This window comes from Aegilops tauschii, chromosome 3 (genome assembly GCF_002575655.3).
Source record: "Aegilops tauschii subsp. strangulata cultivar AL8/78 chromosome 3, Aet v6.0, whole genome shotgun sequence".
Taxonomy (NCBI): Eukaryota; Viridiplantae; Streptophyta; class Magnoliopsida; order Poales; family Poaceae; genus Aegilops; species Aegilops tauschii.
The window spans coordinates 506,439,725-506,453,734 of NC_053037.3; the positions used below are offsets into that span (position 1 = coordinate 506,439,725).

At 49.4% G+C, this 14,010-nt stretch overlaps 1 protein-coding gene across 1 annotated transcript; it reads right to left on the minus strand.

The window, feature by feature from the left end:
• Positions 1-7,012: 7,012 nt before the first annotated feature.
• Positions 7,013-8,429, minus strand: LOC109752943 (probable F-box protein At2g36090). Its single transcript, XM_020311870.4, has one exon. The coding sequence runs from the start codon at positions 8,315-8,317 to the stop codon at positions 7,400-7,402; it is 918 nt and encodes a 305-aa protein (XP_020167459.1). The 5' UTR covers positions 8,318-8,429; the 3' UTR covers positions 7,013-7,399.
• Positions 8,430-14,010: the final 5,581 nt, after the last annotated feature.

Here is a 14,010-nt window from a genome sequence, read left to right on the forward strand (position 1 = left end):
ATTTTGTTCAATTGCACCTTGTTCATTTGAGTCCATCTTGATACCCTAATCATCATTGCAAGAGTGCTAGTTGATGTTATTCTCTGGTTCTTAACAGAACTTGGTGATTTGTCATTTTTGTATCATTTATTCTGTGCATCTTTTGAGCATGAGCTCTACATGTGTTTTGAAGTATGCCATGCCATCTTTCCAGTGGTGTAGTCCATGTATTTTTGTGATCTCTGTGGTGACTAGCACAAGCATGCAAACTAGGCCCCGTAATATTTCTGATTTCAGAGACGGTGATTTCTCCAAGTCCTTGTCTGCTGTAATTTTGTTGCCATGTAAACTTGATTCTACAGAGAGATCCATGCATATTTTGGTGATGTTCAGTAAGGATGTTTTGTAGATATAGTTGTAATTGATCCATTCCTGTAATTTTTTGCAATTTTAGAGCGCCATAGCATGACTCAATCTTGCTCTACTTTTGCTATAAAATATTTCTGGCAGGTTCTAAACATGATATGCAATTTTGCCAAGCTTATTGTAGTTGATCCATACATTATATGCTATTGTTCTTGCCATGGTTAGCTTCATAAATATGCCATCTTGCTGTAGGTATGCTTGTTTTGTCATGCATTGCTTTGTGGTGAGTGCATCAAGCTCACCAACATGCCTACATATTAATATTTCTGCCATGCTCTGTTTTCTGCTAAGTCTGAAACCTGATAACGAAACTTGCTATGGTTACATGCTTGCCATCATATCTTCTGGTCCTTTTTGACTTATGGTCAGTAAGGGACTTTTGTCATATGCTTTGAGTAGATTCATGCCATGCCTTTCTTTGCTATGTTAAGTCCCTGTAGCATGTGGATATCGTGCTCTGAACATTGCAACCTGATGTTATTTCTGCCATGTCCAGTAATTTCTCTAAGTCTGTGAACTGTTATTATTTGCAATCTTGCCATGTCCTTTTGAGCATGTTCTAGTGATTTCTGGAGATAGCTCAGTGTTCATGATTTGTTGTGCCTTACCTGTACATCATGCCCATGCCTTTTGTTTTCATGTTGAGTTGCTGTAGCATATTGTTTTGATGCTTGCCATATGCCTAGTTGCTGTTTTCGTCAGATTGTTGCTATGTATTGTTTGGAGTGTATGTGTTGCACCGTTGCTCCGTTTTGAGCGTGCTCTATATGAAACTTGCTTAGTTTTGCATGTAGCCTCATATTATCATATTGCATCCTTGTTTTGAGGTGTTTGCTTAATGTTTGTATGCATTTTGCATCAATGCCATGTTTAACTTGTTTTGCTCATATCTTCTAGGCCGTAGCTCCGAATCTAATGAACTTTATATGTAACTTGACTAGAATGTCGTGTAGATCTTCATGGTGCTCTTTAACTTGCTGTTTAACAACTTCAACTTAATGCTTGCTCAGTTCTGGAATAATTTCGAAATTTGCATATGAGGACTTACCGGATTTGTTATATGTTGATTCCGGCCTCATTTAAACTTGCCTTGATGTGTTGTTCTTGTATGCATCATCTCTTGCCACGAGTAGCTTCATATAGACTCGTCATGCATCATTCTTGGTTGAGCGTCTTGCCTTGTTCATGCGTGGTGTGTTTACCTTGTTGTGTGCTTCTTCTCGATAGTTCCCGTGTCGTTGCGATCGTGAGGATTCGTTCGTCTTCGTGGCTTCATCTTCTTCATGGATTCGTTCTTCTTCCTAGCGGGATTTCAGGCAAGATGACCGTCACCTTGGATCTCATTACTATCATTGCTATGCTAGTTGCTTCGTTCTATCGCTATGTTGCGCTACCTATTCTCTTGCTCTTCAAGCCTCCCAAATTGCCATGAACCTCTAACCTTTGTCACCATTCCTAGCAAACCGTTGTTTGGCTATGTTACCGCTTTGCTCAGCCCCTCTTATAGCGTTGCTAGTTGCAGGTGAAGATGAAGATTGCTCCATGTTGGATTATGTTTATGTTGGGATATCACAATATCTCTTTTATATTATTAATGCATCTATATATTTGGTAAAGGGTGGAAGGCTCGGCCTTATGCCTGGTGTTTTGTTCCACTCTTGCCGCCCTAGTTTCCGTCATACCGGTGTTATGTTCCCGGATTTTGCGTTCCTTACACGGTCGGGTGATTTATGGGACCCCCTTGACAGTTCGCCTTGAATAAAACTCTTCCAGCAAGGCCCAACCTTGGTTTTACCATTTGCTCAGCCTATTTCTTTTCCCTAGGGAGTCGCTCTCTCGAGGGTCATCTTATTTTACCCCCCCGGGCCAGTGCTTCTCTAAGTGTTGGTCCGAACCGAGCAGCCTGCGGGGCCACCTCAGGGAAACTCGAGGTCTGGTTTTACTCGTAGCTTGACTTATCCGGTGTTGCCCTGAGAACGAGATATGTGCAGCTCCCATCAGGATGTCGGCGCATCGGGCGGCTTTGCTGGTTTTGTTTTACCATTGTCGAAATGTCTTGTAACCGGGATTCCGAGACTGATCGGGTCTTCCCGGGAGAAGGAATATCCTTCGTTGACCGTGAGAGCTTATCATGGGCTAAGTTGGGACACCCCTGCAGGGTATAAACTTTCGAGAGCCGTGCCCGTGGTTATGTGGCAGATGGGAATTTGTTAATATCCGGTTGTAGAGAACTTGACACTTGACCTTAATTAAAATACATCAACCGCGTGTGTAGCCGTGATGGTCTCTTCTCGGCGGAGTCCGGGAAGTGAACACGGTTTATGGGTTATGTTTGACGTAAGTAGGAGTTCAGGATCACTTCTTGATCATTGCTAGTTTCACGACCGTTCCTTTGCTTCTCTTCTCGCTCTCATTTGCGTAAGTTAGCCACCATACTTGCTTAGTCGCTGCTGCAACCTCACCACTTTACCCTCCTTTCCTTTCCCTTTAAGCTTTGCTAGTCTTGATACCCATGGTAATGGGATTGCTGAGTCCTCGTGGCTCACAGTTTACTACACCACCAGTTGCAGGTACAGGTTGTGCGATGATCATGACGCGAGAGCGATGTTTACTTGTTTGGAGTTCTTCTTCTGCTTCTTCTTCGTTCAGGGGATAGGTTCCAGGCCGGCAACCTGGGCTAGCAGGGTGGATGTCGTTTGAGTTTTAGTTTATGTTTCATCCGTAGTCGGATGTTGATCTTATGTATGTGGTAATGATGTATTCTTGCGGCATTTGTATGCCTTGTATGTATCCCCAAATATTATGTAATGTTGATGTAATGATATCCACCTTGCAAAAGCGTTTCAATATGCGGTTCTATCCTTGGTGGGGCCTTCGAGTCTCTTTAGGATAGTATCGCATATTGGGCGTGACACTGGGCCCATCACCCATTGCACACCTGCACGTTGCGTACGCGGCCGGAAGCAGACCTAGCCCCCTTAATACAAGTGTGAGCTTACGGTCCAATGCGGCGCGCGCCACTCAGTCGCTGACGTCACGAAGGCTTCGGCTGATACCACGACGTCGAGTGCCCATAACTGTTCCCGCGTAGTTGGTTAGTGCGTATAGGCCAGTGGCCAGACTCAGATCAAATACCAAGATCTCGTTAAGCGTGTTAATTGAAGTATCCGCGAACGCCGACCAGGGCCAGGCCCACCTCTCTCCTAGGTGGTCTCAACCTGCCCTGTCGCTCCGCCATAAAGTAACAGTCGGGGGCCGTCGGGAACCCAGGCCCACCTCTACCGGGATGGAGCCACCTGCCCCTTCAGCCCCCATCTCCGAACAGTATCATAAGTAATGTAACAGTATAAAGTATATAGCATATGCCCGAGATCACCTCCCGAAGTGATCACGGCCCAGTAGTATAGCATGGCAAACGGGCAAGAGTGTAGGGCCACTGATGGAACACTAGCATCCTATACTAAGTAGTAGGATAGCAGGTAAGGGTAACAACTGTAGCAACAATGACAGGCTATGCAGCAGAATAGGATTAACTGAAAGCAGTAACATGCTACACTACTCTAATGCAAGCAGTATAGAGAAGAATAGGCGATATCTGGTGATCATGGGGGGGGGCTTGCTTGGAAGCTCAGCCGAGAAGGAGGGGTCGTCAACACCGTAGTCGTACTGGGTAGCAGCGGCGTTGGTCTTGGGGTCTACCGGAGAAGAAGAGGGGGAAGAACAGTAAATACGGAGCAAACAAAGCATCACACAAAATATAACAAGGCAATACGCGGTGCCAGGGGTAATCTAACGCGGGGATAGGTGATACCAACGAAGGGGGAAAACATCTGGGAAAGTATCCCCGGTGTTTTGCGTTTTCGGACAGATGAACTGAGGGAGAAAGTTGCGTGTTCGCTATGCTAGGGATGTGTGGCAGACGAACGGGCTGCGTATCCGGATCCGCCTCGTCGTTCTGAGCAACTTTCATGTACAAAGTTTTTCCATCAGAGCTACGGTTTATTTTATATTGATTTTAAAAAGGATTTAATCAATTTTCGGAATTATCAGAATTTAATTAGAAAAGGCAATTATGATGTCAGCGTGACATCAGCATGATGTCAGCAGGACCAAAGGTTGACTTGGTCAACCCTGTAGGTGGGTCCCGTTCGTCATGGTCACAGGTTAATTAATTGAACCTGGTTAATTAATTTAACCAAAATAGTAGGTTAATTAAACAGCATTAATTAAGTTAATTAATTAATTAACTAATTATTTTAATTATTATTTTTTAGACGTTTTGGGCCGTGGGGCCCTATGGTCAGTGGCACAGGGCCAGTGGGCGTGCGATTACGGGCGAACGGGCAGTGGGGTTCGGGCGCTGGGCGTCGGATGCCGGAGCGCTCGATGCGCGCGGTCGGGGCGCTTGAGGCGATGGCGCGGTGGCACAAGGGCAAGCCAGAGCGGGGAGGGATGCGGGAGGCCGGGGCGAGGCCAGGGGTCGAGCGGAGCAGGGGGAAAAGGGGCGGTCGGCGCGCTGAGCGCGGCGCTGCAGCGGCAGCGGGCGAGGTCGCAGGGAGCGAGGCGTGCGGGCTGCGGGGCTGGCGGCGGCCGAGCGCGACCATGGCGGCTAGGACGCAGAGGAGGCATCGGCCACGAGCAGAGAAGGGCAGGGGGCGCGGACGCGACCAAGGCGCGGGCGGCACGAGCGGGGCTCAGGGGGGCGTGGCCAGAGCGCGACGCGGACGGCGACGGGCGCGAGCGTGCGTGGAAGGCAGCAAAGAGGGGGGTGCGCTCACTTTCGTTGCAGGGGAACAGGGGGCGGCGAGGGTCGTTGTAGCCGTTGGGGAGGAAGGACGGGGACGGCTGGCGCAAGGGAGGAGGCGGCGATGTAGAGGACGGCGGGGAGGCAGTCCAGCGATGGGGGGGAGTGGGCCTCCGCGCGGCGACGTCGGCCTCGGGGCGCCGCGGGTGTCGGGGGCGAGGCGGGGAGACGACGGCGATGAGGCCCGGCGTGTCGAGGCCGTGAGCCGCAGCGGCGGCGGGGCAGCGCCGGGAACGGGCGCCGGCATCGTGGGGGAGCGCGGGGCGCGGTCGTCGGGGTGGATCCCCGATCCAGATCGGGGGGGAGTAGGAGGAGTGAGGGGGGTCGTGGGAGGGGGCGAGTGGGGGCGGTGAGGGGTTAGGGTTTCGGTCGGTCGGAACGGGGGGTTAGTAGGCTAGGGCGCGGGGTGGGCCGGCCCATTCGGGCGGCTGAGGCCAGCTGGGCCACTTGGCCTAGCTGGGGGGGGGGGGGGCTTTCTATTTTTTTTCTATTTTGTATTTTCCTTCTCTTTGATTTATTTTTCTTTTCTGTTTTGGTTAATTGTTTGGGCACCAAATGAGTTTTGTAAAATATGAAAGCTGGCCCATAAATCATAGCACAATATATCCTACCACCAAAAACTAGTTTGGGGTAAATATCATTTCATATTTATTTTGTATTAATAAAAAGGTTATTAAATAATGTTTAAGTCACTTATCAAATTTCAATAATGTTGCTTACAATTTTATCATAGCCTCTGACTTATCTACTATTTATTGAACATTTTAGTTTTAATATTTGAAAACTTTTATTGTTTGCTTGATTTTGAATTTGAATTTGATTCGGTTTCGAACTAACGCGAGATTAGCAACAATAACCGAGGTGACGTGGCATCGTTAACGTAGGATTACTGTAGCTTAATTATCCGGGCGTCACAAAACCTCTGTTGCCACGAATGAGACCAAACATGTAATGTGGAGGGAGATTGCGTCTGACTGCAATAAGATTATGTCTGCCGGCATTGGTGCTTTGCATGACACCATCGTCCGAAAAAACAAAGTTCGGTGTTGTCTTTTTAAATTGTTCCGTGATATAGGAGAGATTGTAATTTTGAGGAACATAGTTTCGCTAAATACACTCCGGGTCTTTCTATTGGACGTCATTTTTGGCTCCTTGAGCCTCCTGATATCAATTATATTCCGATGAACATTGTGATTGATTAATAAAGTGAAGTGTGTTTAGCTAAAAAATGAATGAGACCTCTTTCAGATCATAATTTAAAGTGTTGACTAGAAGTTCGCCGTTCTTGGAATATTTGAAGCAATCTAGTAGAATCATTTTGGATGACCAACTTGAGGGATCATTGTTATTCAGGAAAAAAAACATGAAAATATTCCAACAAAATAGAAACGTGAATAGTTCAATTATGATTGACTATCAATTTGGACACCTATAGTTTGGGGTCTTCTGACCATCATTCTCACAATAGTAGTATTCTTATAACTAAAAAAGGGTGTGGATTCTGGACATAAGCGACTGAGGTTGAGGTCCTATGAAATTCACTACAAGCAAGAGTAAAATGTAAAATTAGTGTTTTTTAGTGATAGACATGATGAAGTCATCATATGCACCTAATCATCGACAAAAACATCATCTATTGAAGAATATATTTCGTCTTTATGAGAAGCGCAGGTATCAAACTTGAAGTTTGATCTCTGATGGACATTGGATACAACCACCGTTTTTTTTCGTGTACAACCACTCTTCTAGTCATTCAACTACATGTCGGCTCTCAAAAGTGAATTAAGTGCTAGTAGACAATTCTTCGTTTTTTTATCCCACACTTCCTTCGTCCCATAATATGAATATGAGAGGTTATTACAGCCGATAAGCAGTGGAAAAACGATTGTACATGTTTCACGAGGTATAAATATCCAGCCCCTGATTGAATAGAAGAATAAACAAAAAAATGCATGGTAAGAATAAACAATCTATCAACTTGTGTATCTCTATCGATACAGTGGTATATACTGGAAAACCCGCTCTCCGGCCCACGGGTTTGTACGAAGAGCAAAAACGTTTGTCCGTCCATGCAAAAAAAAAAGTTCGTCCATATACCCTAAAAAAAATCATCGGCGAAAAAGAATAAAGAATGTGTGTTGATGTTTTTTTTCTCTGCACTGAGGGATGAGATCGCCCGTACGGTAGATTCTACCGTAGCACAACGGAGGCGAGGAAGCTGAGCACGGCGACGGCGCCGACGGCGGAGCAGCACAAGTCGACGAGCACCTCCCGCCTTGCCTTGGACTCCTTCCTCCCCCTCTTGCTCCTTACGAACTCCTCGTACCTCCTCTTGGCCTCTTCTCTTTCCTTCTCCCCTCCTTTCCTCGGTCCTTCCATTGCGGCTGCAAGAAGCCGCAGGCTGCCTTCGCCGCTCACCGCCGCGTTTTCGGCGTCCTCGACGGTGAGGCTGACCTCCCTAAGGTACCCGGCCTCCTCCGAGCAGGTGACTGTGCCCTCGAACTTGCTCCCGCCGAGCACCACCGCGAACCGCACCAACGTCTCGCCGGTGTACCAGTGTCTATCCACGGCCACCGCCCGCCGGCTCGACACGTTCACCGCCCGGCCGCTTCGGGGGTCCACGACGATCCAGCTGAGCTCCAAATCCGACGGAGAGAACGAGGCCGCCGGCACCGGGTCCTTGCACTCGACGGCGTCCACGCGGAACGGCGAGGTCAGGAACCACGAGGACGACGTGGAGGTCTCCACGACCCGGGAGAAGAGGGGCGCTCCCTTGTGGTACACGTCCACGGCGGAGATGAGCTCGACGGGGAGACATTGATCGGCCGCGGTGACGGAAGCAGCATCCGTGGAACTGGACGGGAAGGGGAAGGCGTCGGCGAAGAGGCGCTGCGGAGAGACGGCCGCGGAGCCGAGGATGTCGCGCCGCTGGGTCTGCAGCAGCGACGGCCACCGTGCGACGCAGAGCGCGCGCCACGTCTCCGGCTCCGCGGCGAGGGCGCGGAGGCCTGCCGTGGCGCAGCTCGCGGCGGCCAGGGACGGGCCGTCGAGGCGGCGCAGCGCGCAGGCCAGCACGTCGGCGGGCAGGTCCTCCACGGTGGTCTGCATTTTCCTGGCCTCTCGGTCGACAGCCGGAGTAGCTAGCGTAACCACAACTCCACAAGCGGCCGGAGGTCGAACAATCTCCTCCCCAGACTCCAGACGCCGAGCGGGAATGCGATGGCTAGCAATGCGACCAAGAGTTGTTTGTTTTATAGGCCTGCCGCGTGCACAACGCGCTGATGCCTTGTCGTGTCCTCCCTGTTTGGCCATGGCGAAAGTGACGCCGTGACAGCCCGACGGGCCGGGCCGGGCGCGTTCGGCCAACGGGAGAGACGACGTGCCTTGCGCGCGGGCGGCCGGTGTCGCGGGGCCGCGGACGTGCGCGCGGCGTGCCCGGAAGTTGGGGTTCCGAACAGAGAGTTTTGTCGGTGCCAGCTTCCACAGGTTAGCCCGTAGCGGCAGGCGCCGGCGACGGACGCACGCACGCACGCACGCGATCGGTGTGTTTGCATGCGCGCGCGTGCCGTCCGAGCACCGGTTCCACGATCCCGCGCCGAGCATTGCTGCGGATTCTGGCCTTTCCAAATCCAAATGGAAAGAGCCGGTTGAAGCAGTTGTGTTCCTGCTGTGATTCCGACTAAAATATTGCATGCTGTAGGAACGTCTGCCAGATTGACGTGGGCACGAGACACCTGCAAGCTCCATCCGTGTCAACGTCGGATGAGCTATACAGCACAGCTAGAGCAGCAGGCTGTGCGATCAGATTGGCCTTGCGGCAAAGTATATCCTCGTTAGGTTAAGTTTTGTGGTGTGGATGAGATGGATGGCGCCTATCTCCTCCGCACTTTGTGTGTGTGGTCTGTGAAGCGTTGGCCGGCTAGTTCTTGTCGCATGTGCTATGCTCTTCTTACGTTAGCATACGTACCTCGTTTCCCCGTGACAATTCTTCTATTTTAAGCCCGAAAGCACGTCGGTTTTGTCCTATGTTCCACATTTCTTCATCCGTCATTCTCCGTTATGCTCTTAGCTGTTGTCTCCCGTACCATTCAGCGAAAACTCCAGCATCTACAGGCGGCCCTCTCAAACGCCCGGACAGACCGGCTGGTCAACCGGTCAAAGAAAAAAAGACCCAACCGAACCTCTCAAACCACGGACAAATGCCCGGGCTGACCGGTAGGCCCCGTGGCTGTTCCACAAAAATCTCGATCCGGACTCTTCGCTCCGAACCCTAGCTCACTCTCTCTAGCTCCGTCCTCTCATCCCCTCTGCGATTCCGATCCCATCCACCCTAATTCCAGCTCCAGAGCGACTCCGGCTTCGACCTCGACTACGAGGAGGAGATGACCCTCCGCATTGCGTTGGAGCGGTCCAAGGTGGACACCGGCGGCAGCTCCGGATTTGGAGCGTCGCCGCGGCTCCCGTGCCGGCGCATCGCGGGCGTCGGAGCTAGACCCTCCCGGCCCGTAGTCCACACCGCCCCCACGCCGTCTCCTTCCCCCGTCGGCCCCTCCTCCACACGGGCAGCGGTGGGTGCTAGTGCCGGCGCCGTCGCCCCCCCCTCCCCCGCGCGCTTTGAAATCGGAGGCGTGCGCCGAGCGTCGTGATAGGCAGCGGGCACGGGAGAGGGACGCGGCGCAGCAGTTCGCGCGCCGCCACCGCGGGATGCAGGCGGATCAGGCCGACGAGAAGGAGTGGCTCCTCATATGGGTGTATCGTCGGGCGCTCACGACGACGAAGACGAACGCTCGCCACCTCCGATGGAAGGACGCCAAGGCGCCCCGGCTTGCTATTGAGCAGTTGGAGCGGGAGGCGAAGGAGGCAGCAGCGGAGGCGGTCGGGGTCGCCAAGTTGAAGCGAGAGCAGGACAGGGCGGTCCGTCGGATGAAGGGGCTCATCATCTTCTCCGACTCCGACGACGATGGCTACACCTCCTCCTCGGACGATCAAGACCCTTCACCAGCCGTGGGCGCCTGCAGCTGCGCCGACAACCAGAAGGGCAAAGGCCCAGCAAGGAATTGGTGATCCTGCCCCCTCCTCATATGTTTATATCGTTTTTAGTTGTAGAAGTTTAAGAACTTGTCTGCTGACAAACTAAGATGATCTTTTGGATGTTGCAAAGTTTGTTAATGTCCATTTACAGCCGATCTTGTGTCCGTCGTCCAAATCCGACGCCTCATCGCTAGCCAGAAGTGAAGCTTGCACTTGGCCGGAGCCCAAGACAACCAAAGGGCTCGACCGCACGGGAACCTCTCGAGGCAAGCAAAGAACGCCTGGTAAGCCGAGGTCGCAGAATATACCTCAGTCGGCGTCCACTTTCAGATTATGCGATCTGACAAAGAACACCTGGTAAGCTAATGGTCTTTGAATTCAAGTGAGGTTCAAGTGTTATGTTTGACAAACTTTGATCCAAATTCGGCCAAATGCAAACAGTGAATTGAGCTCTTTAAATGGAATTCAAAATGACCTTCAGCGATCATTCCCCCACGACCTACAACTTCACCCGCGACAAGCATGCCGTATAGGTCAAGGTTGTGGGAGCGTTCCATTAAATGTCACATTTGGGCAGCCTATATTGGAGCGGAGTTGAATGTTTGGAATGAGTTAATTCAACATATTTTGAGAAAGATGCATTTTCGTGGAACATGCGTTCGAACATCATGATGCTTTTGTGTGGTTGTTCTTATTTAACCCTTTTTTTGCGAATACTTCTTTAACCGTTCAACATCATTGGCGAATGCGATCATTGCATTGGCCAAGATGGTGACTAGTCCCGCATCAAAAGGCTGATGGGATCCTCACGAGGGGACCGGTGGCAAGGCACGCCGGCAGGCTGCATGGCATCCCCAGAAAGAGTTTTTCTACATGTGCCTTCTGCCTTACACAGATTAGGTCACATTCTTTGGAAGGGTGGTGTTATTTTTCATTTTATTTACCCTTCTATGCATCCGGTGGATGCTAATCTCGGCGGGCATGTTTGGTCCTACTCAGTGTTAATGGAAACAAGACAATCCAAGATGCGCGCAACTTTTCATCCCGCATTACCTTCGGTTCCGACCAACTTCGACCACCAGACCACCCCGGTCTGTCACTGGACACCACCGCGGACTCGTTCCCGCTTTCCACGCACCTCACCGCCGCCTGTAGCACGCACATCGTCATCTTGCATGACACCCTTCATTGTTGCGTCAAGGGAGTTCACCGTCGACTTGCCTCCAACTCCGTTCACTGTCTCCTTTTTCTCGCCGGTGAGGCCAGAGGTATTTATGTTTTTGGCTCAATTACATTCCTACTTTCGAAATATGTATGTGGCACACCGAATCGTTTTTGCAAAACTGCCAACCGCAATGGATACCTTCGATTTCGCATCTAGCGGTCACTGTCTCATCGTGCGCGTGTGAGCGAAGCGGAGATTGTGGACGCAGGTACTGGACAGAGAGAAGAGTTGAGAGAGATTGAGACGTGGGAGGAAGAAGCGGAGGAGAGGGAGAGGCGACCGGGCGGGGCGCTGACTTGGCGGCGGACCGTCATCGGAGCTGGCAGCTCCATGGAAGCGCGCCAGAAGAGCTCCTCGGCCATCATGGAGTGGCCCTCGGGCGACCCCGGCTGCTCTAGCTCGTGGCTGATCTGCTACTCCACCATGGCCAGGGTGGTGATCGTCGACGGCGGCGTGGGGCTGTTCGTTGAGATGAGCAATGGTGCCGCCGACGTGGTGTAGCAGTAGTAGTAGAGGGAGATGATGGCGCTGGCGGCGAAGCCGAGGAGGACGACAGTGAGTAAGACAAGGAGCAGGGTGAAGGCCTTGAGCAGGCACCACGACAATAAGCAGCAGTCCTTGCGTGGCGTCAGGGGCACCACCACTCCTGCCGCCGCTTCCTCGTCCAGGACACTGCCTCGCCGAGATTTGAGCTACTTGATCGATTAGATTTCCGCGCCCCTTCCTGCAAGTTGATACGATCGAGCAGCGACAGCCACCACTGCCTTCAATTCAGTTCCTCCTCACTCCTCCCACACGTACTACTGGTCTCCTGATCCATCAATTGACGATCAACTTGCTTAACGCGCGTATGTAACAGACAATTAATTCGGATCGACGATCGATCTCTCTCTGTAGCAAGGCAGAGGCGGGACATGTCGGCTTTTCTTCATATAAGAATGTAAACTTTTTCTTTCTTTATCCGCTCTCCCCTCATTGTGATTTGTGACTGAACCTTCTTTTTGCAAAACGTTGGTGCATCTTGTGTCCTTTGGAATATCTGAACTTTACTCAATTCTTTGGTTTTCAGGGTATGTACTGTGTGAGCGTGAAAGTCATACTCGGAGTGGCACTATGGGAGGGACTCTACTGGAAAGCCAATCATTATACTGAAGAAGTCTTGATCTTCTTGGTTTCAATGTTATCGAAGCCATGGTGTGTGCATTTTGATAACAAGAATATAGTGTTATATCCTTTTTAATTCTATTAGTCATACTGTACATTTTCAGTATAGAGTTCTTCAGATAGTTCTTATTTGAGTTTGTGGAGCTGGTAACTGACAAACCTAGTGTGATGTTATAGAAAATCATGATACATAACAGAATTTATATACTAATCAGGATAGGATAAACCTGCAGTAACACACCATAGGACTGAGGCTTTGTTAGGATAATTTTGACGGGGTGATAATAAGCTGTTGAAAAACACAAACCTCCGTAAACTTTTGTAAAAATAACATTGTTAATATACACATCACAAACCAGATAACTTAATACAAACACCGCGATAGCTTTGAGTCAGAGGAAAAAATGTTGCAAACACGCCTCCGATAACTTCTATATAAATAACACGATAATATATGCACCACAGACCTAATAACTTAGGTGCAAACATCATGATATTTTTGGACCCAAGGAAAATTTTGTTAAAAATATGCCCACGGTAAATTCTTTGTAAGTAGCATGGTAGTATGTTCATCACAAACCAGATAATTTAGGTGAAAACACCATGGTAACTTTGACCCTCGGGAATAAAATTGTTGACACGATTCCAATTTCTGTGTAAACAGGATGGTAACATACACATCACAGACCTGATAATTTAAGTACAAATATCATGATAACTTTGAGCATGTGAAAGAAAATTGTTGAAAATATACCCCTGATAATTTATGTGTAAATAGCATGGCAATACATGCACCGCATACCTGATAACGTAAATCAAAACACCATGGTAATTGTGATCCTCAATAAAATCTCTGTAAATAGCATGATAATATATGTACCACAAATTTGATAACTTACGTCCAAAATATCACGATAACTTTTTGACCCGTGGGAAATAAGTTGTTGAAACATACCCACCCCAGTAACTTTTTGACCTCGACCCGGAAAAAATTATTCAAACATCCTCTGATAATTTTTGTATAAATAACATGGTAATATAAGCACCACCTAACCGATAACTTACATGCAAACACCATGATAACTTTTGCTCAGGGGAAAAAGTTATTGAAAACATACTCTGGCTAACTTATGTGTATATCATTGGTAATATACACCCTGCAGATCTGATAACTTACATACAAACACCGCGGTAATTTGACGAAAGAGAAAAAAAGTTGTTGAAAAACATACCCCCATAATTTGTGTAAAAATAGCATGGTAATATACGAACCGCATACCTGATAATTTACATACAAATACTGTGGTGACTTTTTAACCCGAAGAAAAAAGTTGTTGAAAAACATACTCAGATAACTTATGTGAATATAGGACGGTAATAT

Bases quoted from the DNA above. Each gene is read 5' to 3' on its own strand.
- LOC109752943 (XM_020311870.4), bottom strand. From the start codon at position 8,317: ATGCAGACCACCGTGGAGGACCTGCCCGCCGACGTGCTGGCCTGCGCG.